The following is a 17848-nucleotide window of genomic DNA, read 5'->3' as shown; positions in this document are numbered from 1 at the left end:
AGGGGAGTCTAAATAAACGTTTATAGTTTAAATGGATACTTTCACAAGCCACACAAATCTGGAAATGAGAAAGGGTTTTCCTTACGGATGCTTGAACCTGTCTCAGCTACTTCTTTAATACTCAGTCATTTGCTTAATCAATTATTACTCATATAAGAATCTGAAATACTATTTAATCTGAATTAAATATATAAGAATCTAATAGATAATACAAATGAATAAAAATTTAACCAATCTGACAAATAATCTCAGATCCCTCATTAGCTCTTAAGATTTAGAGAAAATGCAATATGTTAGAGCAAATATTTGAGTATGTAGACACAAAACCATTAGTCATTAATGTATCCTCCAAACCTGGGTACAGACACCCAGATTCCTATCTTCCAAGAAATTGTGGGTGAGATAGACCCCCTACTGTCAGGAGGGTTCTTGTTGAAGTACTTCCAAGAGTGAGGTTGTTAGTCACATTTAATAACCAGGTTAAATATTTATAGTTTGGTATCTTTAAAAAAAATTATTATAATTGTGAAAGACAAGCACATAAGACAATAAAGGAGAGTAAATAATGGTTTTTATATAGACCCTGGGAGGAAGCTTGATGTGAGAAGACACTCAATATGACTCTAACAATCATTGTTTTTTTTTTCAATTTAAAACTTTTCCCTGTTTTAGTGCAGCTCCCCATAAGCAATTAAGACTGAAGACATAAATTGTGAAACTAGCTTTAAAATTAACATAGCTGATTTCCCTCATTTGAAAACAAATTTTGTTTAGTTTTATTAAATATTGTAAAACATGCTCTTATACTGCAATCTAAAATATTTTGATGTCCTAAACATAAACAAAGACTTAACTATTATACACAAAACTTCTGCAGTAATCAATAAGTAACTCCAGGTAAAATTCCATTGGTTTTTATTAAGTTAATTTTATCAATGTTGGCTTTTATTAATCTGGTTTGATTCAAATGGGCTTATATTGATTTTCATCTGAATTAGCAATGGATGTCTTTAATTGACTCAGCAATCTTATCATCAAATTATTTTTTATATTGGAAAATATGAGTTTCTTCATCGCTTCCTTACCAGCGGATTTCTGTGAATTTAGTTAGATGCCCAATGGATCTATGGTAAGACCTGCTTAGTTACTATGTCCTTGAAACTTTTTCAGATTGGTTGTTAATGGATACTCTCCATACACACCTGTTAGGGAACTTTGTTTCCAATCTAGTTGTTGCAAAAAAACGTTAATCAGTGACCAAGATACTTACTGAATAAAAATGGACTTCCTAATTCTTTGAACCTCCTCTATGAATCATGAGACCTTGCCGTTGGTGAGGGGGCTTGAGTGCTAAGGGATACAGAGTAGCTGGACCAAAGGTGCAACCATATCGGAGAGGTATCTGTTGAGAGCCAGACTAAGGAATGATTCCTGAAAGAGGGCAGCAGCTCTTTCAGTAGTTGTTAGGGGCGTGAGTCACAATGACTTAAACGGCCATATCAACATCACTCAGTCCTCTGAGTACTGCGCAGCTGAAAGCAATGGAAAACTACAGCTGTTTTTTTTTCCAAGAAAATGTGGCTCTCTGCATTTTCAAAAGCAATAATGGAGGCGCCTTCCTTGGTAAAATATTCCGGAGGTAAAATAGTTCCCCGATCGGATCTCCGGGTGGGGACTACTAAGGAAGGGGTCACCAGAAAAGTAAAAAATAACATTCTATGAGTCGGAGCGTGGAATGTTAGAAGCTTAAAAAAGGTTGGTAGGGTAGAAAATTTAAAAAGGGAAATGGATAGGGTAAACGTGGATATAGTAGGAATTAGTGAGGTTCGGTGGGAAGAGAAAGGCGACTTTTGGACAGGTGACTTTAGAGTAATTAACTCAGCGTCAAATAATGGGCAGGCAGGAGTAGGTTTCGTGATGAACAATAAGATAGGGAGGAGAGTGGAGTATTTCAAGACGCATAGCGATAGAGTCATTGTAATAAGGATAAAATCAAAACCTAAACCGACAATGATTGTAAACGTCTATATGCCTACAAGCGCCCATGATGATGATGAGGTAGAATGTGTATACGAAGAGATTGATGAAGCAATTAAACACGTAAAAGGAGATGAAAATTTAATAATAGTTGGAGATTGGAATGCAAGCATTGGAAAAGGCAAGGAAGGAAATATAGTGGGGGAATATGGGCTGGGCAAAAGGAATGAAATGTAGTAGAAATAACAAAGATGGACCACTGAATGTGAAAATAAGAGGAGAAAAGATTACGGATGTAGAAGAATTTTGTTATTTGGGAAGTAGAATTACTAAAGATGGACGAAGCAGGAGCGATATAAAATGCCGAATAGCACAAGCTAAACGAGCCTTCAGGAAGAAATATAATTTGTTTACATCAAAAATTAATTTAAATGTCAGGAAAAGATTTTTGAAAGTATATGTTTGGAGTGTCGCTTTATATGGAAGTGAAACTTGGACAATCGGAGTATCTGAGAAGAAAAGATTAGAAGCTTTTGAAATGTGGTGCTATAGGAGAATGTTAAAAATCAGATGGGTGGATAAAGTGACAAATGAAGAGGTATTGCGGCAAATAGATGAAGAAAGAAGCATTTGGAAAAATATAGTTAAAAGAAGAGACAGACTTATAGGCCACATACTAAGGCATCCTGGAATAGTCGCTTTAATATTGGAAGGACATGTAGAAGGGAAAAATTGTGTAGGCAGGCCACGTTTGGAATATGTAAAACAAATTGTTAGGGATGTAGGATGTAGAGGGTATATTGAAATGAAACGACTAGCACTAGATAGGGAATCTTGGAGAGCCGCATCAAACCAGTCAAATGACTGAAGACAAAAAAAAAAAAATTTCCTTGAAGTTCCTCTGAGGAGCTCATTCGTGGTGTTTGCTACCGAGATAAACTAGTTCCTGGGATTACGAGTGGTATTTCCTAACTTCTCCAGGGGTAATTTACCTCTGCAATGACAGATATAACTTAAGAAGCCACTTTTTATTTGATTCCAAGATTCACAATGAGACTCAGTTTTTTTTTCTTTTTTTAATAGCATATATAATGAAAGTGAAGTTAACATATTTAAATTTATTTACTGAATTGCATCTAAGCAGCAAAATACAAGTGCTGTATTAAAACCTGTGCTCCCTTTTAAAACCCCTTTTCAGGTTACCTTAAGGCAAGAGCACATCCTACACACACTCAACATTAGATGCTTTTAAACAGAATATTACACATAAAATTAACAACACTATCACAACAGCAACCCCCCATCAAACAGCGAGGAACATAGTATGAGATGTTCACATGGATCTTGAGGTAGATGGACGACACTTTCAGCACTTGATGTAAAGGTAAAAAATTCTGTCATAAATAATGAAGACTTCAAACCAACTAGATATTTTTAGCACCATAAAGGAAATCATGAGTTTTATATGAATCACCTGTATAATCTCTAAATTTATAACAGTATGTATAAGATTTCATCAAAATGTTTATTCAATTTTTACTTCACCAAACTACAAATATCTAGGGAAAAACTATTCAGTTTCTGTGATTCAGGTATTTCCTTTCCTAAGTATAATGTTGCATATTCAACCATAGAGCATATCTGGTTTAGTTTTGATGCAAAGTTAAAAAATAGCATTTTGTTGTGTTTCATTATTTTGTTATAACAATAGTGGATATTAAAATTAAGTGAACTAATAAAAATTCTGTACCAAATTTTGTGCAAAAAATGAGTAACAGCCTCTAATATAGCGAAAACAATGATAGAATTGAAAGATCAAGTATATCATGGAGAAAATTAAGGGGAAAAAATAAAAGCTACAAGTAACATCAATCAGAAAAATTTTTAAGAGTTTGTTACTCATGTGATTCTTGTAAAACAGCATGAAATTACTGAAACTGTTTTCTAAGTCAGGAATCAATCAGTTTTATATTTTGTTGGGCACAAGACAAATAAAGTATTTGTTTCAAATTAATAATACTGAATATTAATCGTTATCATGAGATGCTGTGGTATAGTAGATACACTGTTTGGGCACATTTTACACTCCTACATAAAGCTACCACAATAATGAGCCAGTTTACACATCACCACTTGTGAGGAAATTTTTGACAAAAAAATAACACCACATTGATATAAAAATCACTAAATTCACCAAATTGTGATTTTTTTCTCTTTCCAAGACTGAAAAGCCATGAAAGGTAAATTAACAACCATTGTAAATATTAAACAAAAGTTCAGTGAAATGAAGTCTATACTGTAAACTGAATTTTGAAAAATATTTTGAAGACTGGAAAAACATGTTTAAGTAAGTTTTACAAGAAATCCCTTTGAAGAGATTTAAACTTTTTAAATTGGACAACATAAAAAAAATAAGGCATTTAAATATGTGCATCTTCAAAATAATGAAAATTACATATTTTTTGATCATAGCCTTTAATGTTCATAAGCAAGTCATTACACAATTGCATTTTTCTGAATTCTTTCTTTAATTCAACAAGTTAAGAGCAGGCTAGTCTCAAATTTATATTCAAGGAATTGTTTTTTTTTTTTGTGCAATAAAATCAAAGCAATAAATTCAAAGGAAATAAATATCAAACCCACAAAGCACGAAATTTAAATCCAGTTAAGTAAATAACAGCTAGTAGTTAATGAATTTTACATCTTCCACCTACTTTACAGTTGATAAATAGGCAGCTATCACTTAAAAAGTGAAACTTCTACACTTCAATACCATTCAAGAACAATAAACAATATTTTTCATTTAAACAGCCTTATGCTAAATTTTCAAACTTAGCAATTCTTTTTACCTGAGGAATGGACTACGATCCCTAAAAAAGCTGAGGTAAGCTTCATCCCGATACATATAACGAAGGTCGTTCTTGCATCCTACTAAAAGAATAGGAGTCTGTGGACAGAATCGCCTTATTTCTGGATACCACATCGCTTTGCAATTTCTTAAAGAATTGTGACTGGTCAGTGAAAAACAAAGCAAGACAACATCTGACCTGAAACCAAAAAATAATATACTTACAAATAATTCAAATAAAAACAATGTAAATTACTATTATGTAGCAAATAAACATTCCTACATGTTCTAAATTCTACATATAAATGATTAAGTATTTATAACCACCTTAATGATTTATAAGCTTAATATTAATTATTTCAAGCTTAAACAAAATTCAGATAATGCACATACCAGTTTTACATTATGACTTCGTGTTTTTTTATTTTTTTTACATTACACAGTATGAATATATTGTGTAATGTAATGTTATATTACATAACAGTAATAATACTGTGTAATACACAACTGTGTTATACTGGTTACATTTTCACCAGCATAATTTTGGAATTTCCAGGCACTTTAGTCCATATGCATGCAGGTCTCCTCAATACATCTATGTTTTATTATATTTTTTTATTTTTTTTACAAAAGAAGTTGCTATTGATAAAACAAGCATTAATGACTTTTTTAAATAATGAAGTTAAAGATGAAATTCTTTCATTTCATGTTTGATATAAATATGATCCAGTTATTTCAAAACACATGCAAATTAGAAAACTCGATAGCATCAAAAAATTCAAATCATAATTTACCATTAAATGTAGCAAAATTTAAATAATTACCTAAAATACAAAAGATGTTCAATAATTAAAAAGACAAATTGATGTAGAAAAAAACCGTTCATTCAATGACAATACTTAGTGAGGTCAAGTTGGCAACCTTGGGAACACATTTAATCAGCTGTTCGATCATAATTAATGTAAACATAACCTCTTTTGTTGATTTCAGAAAGTCAGCTGTGCTTGAAATGTGTACACCAGAAGAGCAATGTTCAGTGATAAGAATTTTACTATCAGAAGGTGTCAACTGGAAGAAATTTACTCAAGAATGTTGAAACAGTGTGGTTAAAACTGTTTAAACTGCAGTAATATGTAGAAGTGGGTGGAACAGTTTAATTCAGGCAGAACAAGTATGACTCATCTCCATCGCTCTGAAAGACCAGTTGAAGTTGTGACTACCACACTGCAAAACCACATAAATAATCTCATTCGCAAAGACAGACAAGTAAAAATTTTTCAAATTGCTAGTTTGTGTAATATTAGTGTTGGAATCATGCATTCAATCACTCATGATGTGCTGAATTATCACAAAATGTGTTCGAGGTGGGTTCCAAGGCAGTTGACTGAAGCCCATAAAAAAAACCGGACTCGCATTTGTTCTGAGCTGAAAGAATGGTTTGAAGCAGAAGGTAATGAATGACTTTCTACATAAGAAGCGTGAATGCACTACTTTGAGCCCAAATCCAAAGAGCAGCAAAGTCTTGAGTAGAAACATCCAGATTTTCCCACAAAAAAATCAAAATGCATTCATCAGCCAGTAAAGTGATGTTTACTGTCTTCTGGGACTCACAAAGTCTAATTTTTAGTGAATATTTAGAACGTATGTGACCAGTAAGTACTATTCTAACACGCTCCAACAGAAAGTGTGACCTGTGATAATGCAAAAACATAAGGGTGCTCTTTCAAAAGGTGTGATTCTCTTGCATGACAGCATGTGCCCCCATATCGCTCAGAGAACAGGAGAAACGCTCGAGAAGTTGGGTTGAGGGAAGTTGTTGCCACATCCAAAAATATGAACATTTCAAAGGATCACTACCAGTAACAAAATTAAATTTCAAAGCTTCGTTTTGTTTGGATTCAAAAATTAGAAAAGTTACAATACATATAATGTTTACTAGATACTTTTGTTTTTGTTTCCTTATGATTTTTTTCTAATGAATGATAAAGATCAAAAAATTCAAAAAAGGACTTCCAAACATCTTTACTGAAAATAACAATTACAGTTATGCTGCAAAGGATTACAAGAGGTGCATTCATGGTTTGCATTAAACATATCCACTGACAAAAACAATCAACAAAACTAGCAATAACATTTAACCATCAAGATGCAAATAATTCTAAGAACAGAAAAATACATTTAATAAACATATAGTAAATAAATATATAAAGGCAATTCATTAAGTTAATATGTATTACATTAAGGAATATCTGAATAATCAGCAATTTATCAGGTATAAGCCTTTTTCTTACACTTTTTGTTTAATTAAAGTTACATAGATTCTAACCTAAAATAAATATTACTTTTACTAATTTATAAACAAACAGAATAATTCTTTTCAGATGTTTATGTTAACTCAAAAGAACAAATGTTAAAAAGTAGAGTCAGCAAAGTGATTCATGGTATAACTTGTAACATTTAATATAAACTAATAATGTTCAATCCATTTTGTATATCACACTATTTATTGATCACAGTTCAACTCAGGTCAAGTTGTGCCAGTAGTAAACCCATGTTACCTCTAATGGAATAACATTATTAGGTCATTACACTATGTCATTTGAAAGTAGATATTAGTTGTAAATAGAAAGAACAATACCTATACTAAAATAACTTTTAATCTTCAGAAATCACTTATTTCGGGGGAAAAAAATTATTTAAGAAAACGAATGACATTTATGAATAATAAATATTAATATAACTTGATAAATGGAATATATTTTTTACTAATATTTTGCAATATTAATTAACTATTCTAAAATGACCAGTGTTTAATGAAATACAGAAGAAATATAAGCCAAATTTTAAGCTCAAAAACCTAAAATAAACTTTTCTCTGTATATATATATATATATATATATATATATATATATATATATATATATATCTTTTAGAAGATATTACTTTAAAACAAGCTGTAAGTATGGTAGCAGACTGACAGTTTCGCTGGTCTTGTCCACTGTCAGGCTGACTGCTCCTGAAATAGTGCTCATTAACTAAACTCCTAATAATTAAAGTATACTAGTACACAATCAAATCTACTAAAAGGTATATCACACTTTTAAAAGAATTTTAATCACAGTAGTCATTTAATAATATAAAAAATACACAGAAAATCATTCCAAACAACAACAAATAGTTGGCAAAGATGTGAAAATTTAAAGCTATTAATACAAATTCAATGAAATTATGCATAAATATAAATTTATATTTATTCACATTTTCAGTAACAGCCAATTCACCATATCTGTTTTCAGCTTATTCATTAAAAGTTGTACATTAAATGCAATTCATATTTACCGTCCATAGGCAAACCTCCTGTCCTTTTCGTGATCTCCAAAAGTGTCCCATAGTCTCAAAGATACATTTACTCCATCTACAACCTCCCAGGATCTCTCCAGCACCTACAAAATTCAAGGTCAGAGTGAAAATTGCATTTGAATGTTTTATATTATTCATTAAGAGACAAGATTAAAGATTTTTTCTTTTACAATTATGAAATTTCATGATTAACATCTGTATTGAATATGTGATTTAAATATTTCCAATTTTAAAGCAAAAAATTCAAAAATACAATGCTCACGAAAATATTAAGAGGAATATTAACAATTTAAAAACTAGTGAATGTAATAAATACATATCATGTGAATATCAACAGTACTAAACTATCAAAAATAAGCTACTCTGACAAAAATATATGTTTTAACAATTTTGTTAGTCATACAGATCACTACAAATAACTCTATTTTTTTTTTTTTTTAATTATTAAAAATGCTTAGATTGTGTAAACAATAACAATTTTTAAAAAATATCAAGCAAAAAATTCAAAACATGATGCAAAACAACAGCACAGAATAAAAAAAATATTGATAAACATTGTATCAATTTAGTTCGCTTTCTTTTGTTGATAGCTAAGTAAAAATTATACAATAAATTATCTATACAGTGAACATGCATAAGTGAATATGATACAGACTTCAGAGATTTTGTGCATGAATATGTTACAGAAAATTCCCTGAAATGTATAATTCAACAACAGATTTCATTCTCTTCTTTGCTAGATTTAAAACGATGATTGAGAATATCTGTATTCATCAACATACTAAGGAGTTTATATCAGATAAAATATCAAATTCTTAAGAGCAAAAATCGATAAGAATCTTGAATTCAGTGATTCCACTGAAAACTCAAAGCTTGCTGAATACAAGATTCATAGAAATAATAGGTATTCATCACAACTATACAGTTTTGTCTGCCAATTCTCTTAAGTAATCAAAACCTGTAGCTACAAATTATAAATTAAAAAGAAGATGTCTATAAAAAAGGCACATACATCTGAAAATCCAATAGCAATGGACAGGCCATTGAATGGAATCCAGGTTGCTCTGCACACTGCCAGACTGTATTACAGGCTGTCTGAAGCCAGCATTTAGCAGATTTTACCCAAAGGTCTACACTTTCATCCCTGTAAAATGTGAATCAGGATCACTAATACACTACATGGGCAAACCTGTGAAAATCAAGCTCTTTCCAGATATGTTTACAGTTATTATCAGCTAAGAACTCGAAAACAACTTATTGATGAGTGAAAATAATCTTTAATTATCAATAATTAAAATAAATAATAGTTTCTGTTAAAAGAAAAACTATTAAAATAACTAATAGTTTTAATTATTAAAATAAAAAATAGTTTCTGTTAATGGTCTCACACAAAAACCACAGCAATTCATAACAAGACTATTTCACAGTTCTAATGTTTTTATGTGGCAATGATTATGGAAGTATTTGACCTTACGTTTATGAAGTTGACAAAGGGCTGTAACCGCGACTCAAACTTTCTATGTTCACATATTATATTAGATGCCTTTTCAATTCCTGAACTTGCTCATCAACCAATAAAAAGAAGAATCTTTTCAACAGCATGAAGCTACAAGCCATATCACATTAGTCTCTAAGGCAGTTTGGAAAATGTTTTTGTTTAAACACGAAGCCACAAGACTACTCAAAGATTTTTAGCAACCTTTCAGCAAGTACTTTCTTCCTCTGGGGCATTTGAAAACTCAAGTACTAAGTGCAACAACATCCTACGTACTTCAAGAGGTGAAAAAAGAAATTCAACTAGAAGTTAACTGAATTCCAGAAGCAATACTTCATAAATGTTATCACACAAAAACAGTGGGCATTAGAAAAATTTTGATTGCATTTTTGAATTTAGTATAAAATGTTATATTAGATTAAAATAAAATTTTCTTGTGAAAAAACTATTTAGTATATTAGGTGAGTGCCTAATTTATGATACTGTAAAATATTTCCATACATCTCAGCATAAAATTTCCATTCAGGTACAATTAAACTGGTAACGACAGTAGTTTGTAAGGAAACATTGATTTTAGATTTTGTTACAAGAATAACTGAATACATGTTAATTTCTTTTCTTTTTTTTAATTTTTTTCATTAGTATTCTACACAAGTTTAAGTAAGCTACATTAAATATTTTTGTTTTTAATTCACCTGTCATTTTAACATGTTTTAATTTATATTCAGTTCGGTTCAGTTCATTCTGAGGCCAGTCGTGTTTTGTTCTACTCTGCAATAATACATTTTCGGATACGGTTTTACAATTGTAGTTATGGATTGTTTTGCTGATTAAGAATATTTTAACGGTGGACTATATATATCATGTTGTGATTTTTATGACTAACTGTTACATATAAGATACAATTTTTTTTTTAATATATTTTGTTGTATATAGTATACTACTGTAATATAATTTTAATAAGGGTGGGTTGTTTTATCTGTTTACAGCAAAGGCTGTAAACTTGTTTTTTTTTAGACATTTAAATAAAATTATTTCTTATTGGTGAATAATATTTTATTTTGACTCTAATAATAATTACTCCTACTATTTCTTATCATTGAATAATAGTTTAATTTTGATTTAATAGCAAATACTGTAGATAACCTAATACTGTCAGATTAACCTAATACTGTCAGACAGAAATACTGTCAGAAAGGACCTAATAAACAAAAAAAATTTTACCAAAAACTTTTGAACCTGGAGCATTGGGAATGTTATCAGTGTTAACTAATAAGTAAACTAGCAGACCTACTACACCCAAGGAAGCTAAGCCTTCAGTTAAGACCCCTCCAAGACTCAAGCATGCTTCAAAATTGGTAACGAAAGAAGTTGGTAACTTGCAGAAATTGGTGACCAAAGGACTGAAGAGAAGTTGTTTGCCTACATCTGAAGAGGAAGATATTACGGTCAGATTGTCTGAGATCATAGGACACGTGAAGGAAATTGCGCTTAAGGTTAAGCAATGCCAGGTACTAGCCAAACCTGAACTTATGAGGGAATTGGATCTTGCTCTGGGAGACATTATAACTTAGCTCAAGTCATACTGTGAGTTGTTCCCACTCCTCATGACAATCACTCAGGCGACTCAGACAGAGTCGACCAGGAAGAGAGAGATTGGAGATATTTTGAACTCTCATCTGAGAGATGAAAAACTCATCAGCCTTCTTAGTCGGCGGTGGCCAAACAAACTTTTCAAGGTAGTAAAAGCAGCTGAAAATTTGGATATTGATGGAGATATATATTTTTACGATTTACATCAGACTGGGGGTGGTCAGATCCCAAAATGATTGTTAGACCGTTCTGCAAAGATCTTGCTTAGGAAACAGAAAGCAAAGATGGAAGACATTATGAAAGATGCCTCAGTTCTAGTTGGCGAGGAAATTTCCTTTGGGAACATATTCACTATATTCTATAGTTCCTAGAATGAGAACACAATGATGGGTACTACATTGTCCTCACTTAAGAAGGTACTTGATGAGGCTCAATGATTGGTGGTGTTTCTACCAAGAGATAAAGTTGGAACAACAATTATGAAAATATTGGTGTATTTAATGAGACACCTTAATAAATAGGTAGAGATTTATTTGCCTGCTCCGGTGGGGTCTATATGGGCTTAATCACACAGCAGAACGAGATCCACACCCCCAGTTGTTGGCAGCAAAACAGTTGTTGTCAAGTCAACTGATAAGACGTTTGCCGACTTACTAAGATGGCTAAACAGTCGGTGGACCAGAATGAGGTAGTGGGATATCTTATCTATGAGGTGGGGACCTCAGAAAGAACTCAGGATAATAGTCAAAGACGTATCCCAGGCAGAAAAGTTCAGGGTGGCCCTTAGGGATAAGATATCTGATCTACAAGTAAATCAGCGAACAAGGGACTCCAGGAGAATGATTGTCCATATTAAGGACATGCTGCTACATACTACTGAGGATGAAATAAATGTCATTGTTGGACATTGTCATTGTCTGTCATTGTCATTGTCATTGTCTAACATTCATTAGAGAGGTGTATGGTGACACCTTGAACGCAACTATCATCACAAGTATACGAGCAGCCCGAAAGATGAAGGAGGCTAGGCTCATTGGTTGGAATCTATGCAGAAATTATATTAAGAGAGACAGAGATAAGGAGCCTTGTTGTTGAGGACATGGGCATACTTCGGCAAACTGTACTGGTCCTGACCAGACACAGTGCTGCTTCAAATTTGGTAAGGAAGGACAAAGGGGGCAGCAATGCACTAGTCCTACAGTGTGTGTTTTATGTGGGTTGGAGGACCATGGGACAAAGCATTGCAAGCCTAAGAAATGAGGGCAATCCAACTAAATACAAGCAGGAGTAGAGAGTGACCTCCGACCTCTGCTAGAACATAGCTTTGGAGCTCAATTATGACTTGATGTTACTGTCTGAGCCTATTGAGGCTGCTACTGCAGATGGCGAGCACAGATAGTACAGCCGCCGTATGCTTTCCAAGGCCTGGTGTGCTGTAATGGATAGTGGTAATGGATCGGGTTATGTTTGGGTCGAAGTTCATGGCATGGTGGTTTACTCTTGTTACCTCTCACCTAACACTACATTAGTGGAATTCAAAGAATATAGCGAAGCTTTACAGCACTCGATAATGAAACATGGGAATGAATGGTTTGCTTGACACTTCTCCCGCCACCACCCCATTCGGTCGCCCTAAAGCATAAGACCGAATGTCTGTCCCAAAAACGGCAACTGAGCCTCAAACAGTTTAGCATCCAGTATCTTTACATAGCTCTTAGATCTTACCTAATAGCGTGGGCGTGCTAAGCGTGGTGCCATACATCATCGATTTACATGTCCCAACCTCTCATTTGTCATACATTTGCTAAAATGGGTAGGCGCACCCCGTCAAAGACTAAAAATATATATGACATCCATAATAAAATTTATATCGTCTAGTTAGCAATTCGCTGCCACGCCTATATCACTGAATACCAGCAAATACCTGTCCACCATTTTATAGCCCTTGAAGCCATAATAATTGGCTGGTATTCAGCCATACTCAGGGTTAGCTTCCGACAGTAATGCAGTAACAGTATTTCTCTTAAGCAAACTACAGATGCAGGTTGAACAAAGCAACCCCATCTGGGAACTAAAACACGATCCGACAATGCGGCTCTCCCCACATTGACTCACTGCTTGTGAGTGGCCAATTTTCCTTGACCTCTAAGTTCCAGGGTGGCCCGGTCTCTGCCCCCCCAAGAGGTGTTCATTTGACTGGACCTCCCCGCAGAGACACAGCTCATCAGCTGCCAGACGAAACCAAAAGATATTGATTCAAGTTAACGTAATCACGTTAACCCTTAAAAACGAGCTCGAGGCATACCATCCCTCCAAGTCCTATATAAATTTACACAAGGATCTACCTTTAGTGGTGGTGTCCCATTCCAACTGGGATGCTTCCATCGCGAGGCTCTACAGCCTCTCTCGCAGGCGGGAGATGGGCAACTGAACGAAATTTAGATCCGGTCCGTTGTGATCAACGTTTCGCTCCGTTACTAACCCGTTCGAAACCGCATCCCCTGAATACCTCGGCCTCCCTGCCTCTTCGGAATTTCCACATGGCCGCCCGAACTTTCACCACTAAATCAGTTGGCAGACTTTCCCAATAAGGTGGTATCCTCGTAGAAAGTTGTGTTAAAAATACCAGTGCATACAATTAAGGTTCTACGATGGGCACTCCTTAAATTTTGAATAAATGCTAAATTTCTTTCCAATCTATGCAGGCAAACGGACGCCGCGTAAGAGGTCATATTTTCGAAGACACCTCGGTACACCACGTACAAATGACGACCCGACAACCCGTAATCCTTTCCAGCAATCCTCCTAAGCTTATGCATCACAGAGACGGCGTCCGCCACTACTTGCCTAACGTAGTTGATAAACAGCCACATTTCGTCAAACGAAACAACTAGGTACTTATGAACATGAACTCGAACTCGGCTGATTACACAGCCTTTATACTTAATACGGGGGTTACGACTGCATGATAATTTGTCTGCACCCTTGAGAAGCATACACTTCGTCTTGGGCACAGAAATATTTAAAATTTGAATGTTCATCCAGCCCTCTGGGGTTGACAAAGTCGCTTCCGCTCGATCTTCTAGCTCTGGTCGTGAATTACCACGAACTAACAGGAGACAGTTATCGGCGAAAGCCTGGGCCGTGACCCCTTCTGTAAATGTCATTCCCAGAAATCCATAAAAAACCAGGTTCCACAGCAGAGAACCGAGCACGGAACCCTGCGGGCTTCCCTTGGTGACGGACTTTTCCACGACTAGGTGCGCATCTTTAAACAGAGCCGGGCGATCAGAGAAATAGTCTCTTACTACGGCCTGCAGGGCTACGGGAACATTGCGGCCGTTCCAACTCATAGAGGACAGAACTTTAACACAAGGAAGGAAATGCTACCTATATGTCAATAAAAATTGCCAAAACATATTTGCAGTCGGCGCTTTCCTCCTCGGCAAGAGCATTTAAGATGCAATCCTCGGTGTCAACCCATTTCATAAAGTCATATTGGCCTCGATTTAGAAAACAGTTCATATCAATACTCTCCCAGAGTCTTTCCACAACCAGACTTTCCAGCAACTCATCGATAACCGACAAAAAGCTAATGGGTCGATAACTACTGACCTCACCAGGATCCTTTCCAGATTTTAAGAGCACCCTCACCAAAGCCACCTTCCAGCAAACAGGAAAGCAGCCCGAGCTTAGGTACCCGGCCACACATAGGAAGAAGGTTTTGGTTGTTGCCGGAGATTTTAATGCTAAACCGACGGAATTGGCAGGGCAAAGAAGGAATCACACGGGCATTATACTCGCAGAGATGGCTAATGCGCTGGGACTTGCCTGCTTACAGAACGATGAGTATATTTACGAGAGAGGAGACCATGGACTGTGTATAGATCTCACCTTAGTCTCTCTCTGAAAACCGTCTGGAAATCTTCATGGACTGATCAATACTGCAGCAGGTGAGTCTCTCTGATCACATATTGATATCCTTTGAGGTTGATTTAACCATAAGACTTGAGCCCTACCCGAGACGACTGGTTTCAAGAGCGGGATGTCTTCGCTTCTCAAGAAAAATCGTTGAGACGTTGTGTGGTGTAGAATCCCCCACGGAGTATATGGATGTCATTGTCGAAGAATGTGAACAATGTAGAGTGTTCAAGACGGTCGACTACACAATTAGGTATGCCTACTGGTGGATGGAGGAGATCGAGCAGGTAAGAGCAGTAAGCTGGGCCACCAGAAGACAGTGGCAGAGATCCGAAATCAGAGGCGATTCGGAGTTAAGGAGAAATCGTAGAGTCCTTACGAAGTGATCAAAAGACATCCTAAACTTACAGCAAAGAGGGACAGCTGGAAAGAGCTGTGTCGGTCCGTTGATGAGGATCCATGTGAGCGTGAATTAAGAGTGGTTACGGGACAAATTGGTAGAAAACTTCCTGCCCTCAAAGAAGAGCAAGTCAGAAAGAACGTAGACAAGTTGTTTCCAAACTACGAGGATGTCGTACGTGAGGAGATTTTTGTTGACAACATCCCAGAACTTACTCTTAAGGAACTGGTATAGGCTAAGCACAGGATGAAACTTCATAAATATCCGGGTCCGGATCTTGTTCCTATCGAGATTGTCCGAATCGTGGCTGACATGGCACCGTCCGAGCTTCTGGCAGTTCATAAAGTATTTAAAAAAATGATTTTATACCGCCTGCATAAAGGAGGACTAGGCTCGTCCTGACTAGGAAGCCTGCTACGGGTGATGCCGTGCCGGCGTACAGACTATTGAACAACATGGTCAACAGTTTCACCAAGTTGTTGGAAAGTTTGACAGCTGGACGATTGCAGGCGGAAATTGAGAGAACAGGCAAACTACATGATAGGCAGTATGGGTTCACAATCGGAAGATCCACTGTCGATGCTGTACACAGACTACTGAGTTTGGTCGATGAGGCGGCCCGCAGGACTTGGAGGACACGTCAGATTTCGATCTACTTCTAATGGACGTCGGTAATGCCTTTAATATGGTCAGATGGGACGCCATTTTTCAGCCACTGAGGGAGACAGGAGTAGCACCTTATTTACGGAGAATTATACAACGTTACCTGGAAGATCGCTCCATGGACTACTTTATGGGCGACGATAACATCTCTTTTACGGGTGGGGTTCCCCAGGGCTCTGTCCTGGGCCCATCCTTTGGAATATATTTGTTGACGAATTTTTAGTAATCGACCTTCCGGAGGGTGTAGAACGTATTACATTTGCTGACGACCTGGCATTGGTGGAGAGGGCCAGGACCGAGGAAACTTTAACCGACTTAATAGGCGATGCGATTGGCACAATCAGTAAATAGATGGCGGACAAAGGCATCACTCCGGCACTAAACAAGACCAAGATGGTGGTCATTTCAGGCTGGAGACGCGTGAAAGACATCACAAGTTGAAGTATGATTGGGGGATCAGGAGAACCTCACTGGACCCATGCTTATTCATAAATGCAAATATCTTTCACAATAACGAAATCAATTTTTGCAAATAAATTTCTAAAAACTAGACATGTAGTCAAAGGTATGTACCACAACAAGCATAAATATTAAAGTCCTGAACAAAATACACTAGAACCTACTAACACCAAATTTAACAAAGTAGTATATTAAAAAAAAGAAGCAGATATATTATTCAACTGCATACTAGCTACCAATAACAGGATCACCCGAAACATCACTGATGAAACAGCTCTGAAAACTCCTAAAAACATATTTGCATGTGAGCAGGAATCTAAGCAATTTTTTTTGTAGAATATTAAGAAATACGTATTCAAATAAATAGATAACAAAGTCTGTATTTTTCCTTTTTTTTACGGCTTTCCCTATTATACGATTACTGTAAGGCACACAACAAAGAAATCAATATGACATAAATACATTTCAATATTTTACAATTTTAAGTATTTATACTTAACTCTGTCAAAAAATGTCAGTATCAATACTGGTGTCTTGCAGCAAATAGTCCAAAATTAATAAAAAAAAATTCTAGTAACAGCTGCTCTGAAGTGAATCTGGTCAAATCACAACTAATACCTGATTAATGACAATTCCTAATTGGCTGAAGGAAGATTTGACTGTATTTCTATTACGCTAATTAAAAATAAAAAAAGGAATGTAACTTTGGTGATAAAAATGTAACAGGACTTATAATATTCACAGTCCTGATACTCTTCTATCATCATTTTTATCTTCTAAATTATTAATATCCAACCACTAGTACCAATATTAAAAGTACAATTCATAATAAACATATTTGTGTTAAACAAACCGATTAAATGATAACAAAGAATTAAAAAATTCATACATCCATCTACGTATAACCATAATGATACAGGCAGTCTAAAAAGTTATTTATTCTTTATACTAAACTCTTGGACATGTTTTTACATATTCTTTAACGGATAGGTGATGAAATGCCAAATCATTCTTGGAAATTGAACGTAAGAATGATCTAAAATCCAACATACTAATCACTATACTATCTGGCCATTCATTATTCAAAAAACAGTTAAGTCATTCACAAGAATTACAAGAGCATCTTGTTCCA

At 35.2% G+C, this 17848-nt stretch overlaps 1 protein-coding gene across 10 annotated transcripts in view; it reads right to left on the bottom strand.

Annotated features, from left to right (window-relative positions):
• Positions 1-17848, bottom strand: part of RhoBTB (Rho-related BTB domain containing) — a 276592-nt gene that overhangs the window by 58442 nt on the left and 200302 nt on the right. For all 10 annotated transcript variants that reach the window (XM_075372467.1, XM_075372538.1, XM_075372529.1 and 7 more), the window contains exons 3-4: positions 8165-8268; positions 4827-5024 (exon numbers count right to left, since the gene is read on the bottom strand). In XM_075372467.1, the coding sequence (XP_075228582.1) occupies positions 4827-5024; positions 8165-8268 (302 nt within the window). The remainder of the gene's footprint in view (positions 1-4826; positions 5025-8164; positions 8269-17848) is intronic.

The sequence above is a fragment of the Lycorma delicatula genome, chromosome 1 (genome assembly GCF_047948215.1).
Source record: "Lycorma delicatula isolate Av1 chromosome 1, ASM4794821v1, whole genome shotgun sequence".
NCBI lineage: Eukaryota > Metazoa > Arthropoda > Insecta > Hemiptera > Fulgoridae > Lycorma > Lycorma delicatula.
The sequence above is the reverse complement of the archived record's forward strand: the minus strand, read 5'-3'. Positions and strand labels throughout refer to the sequence as shown.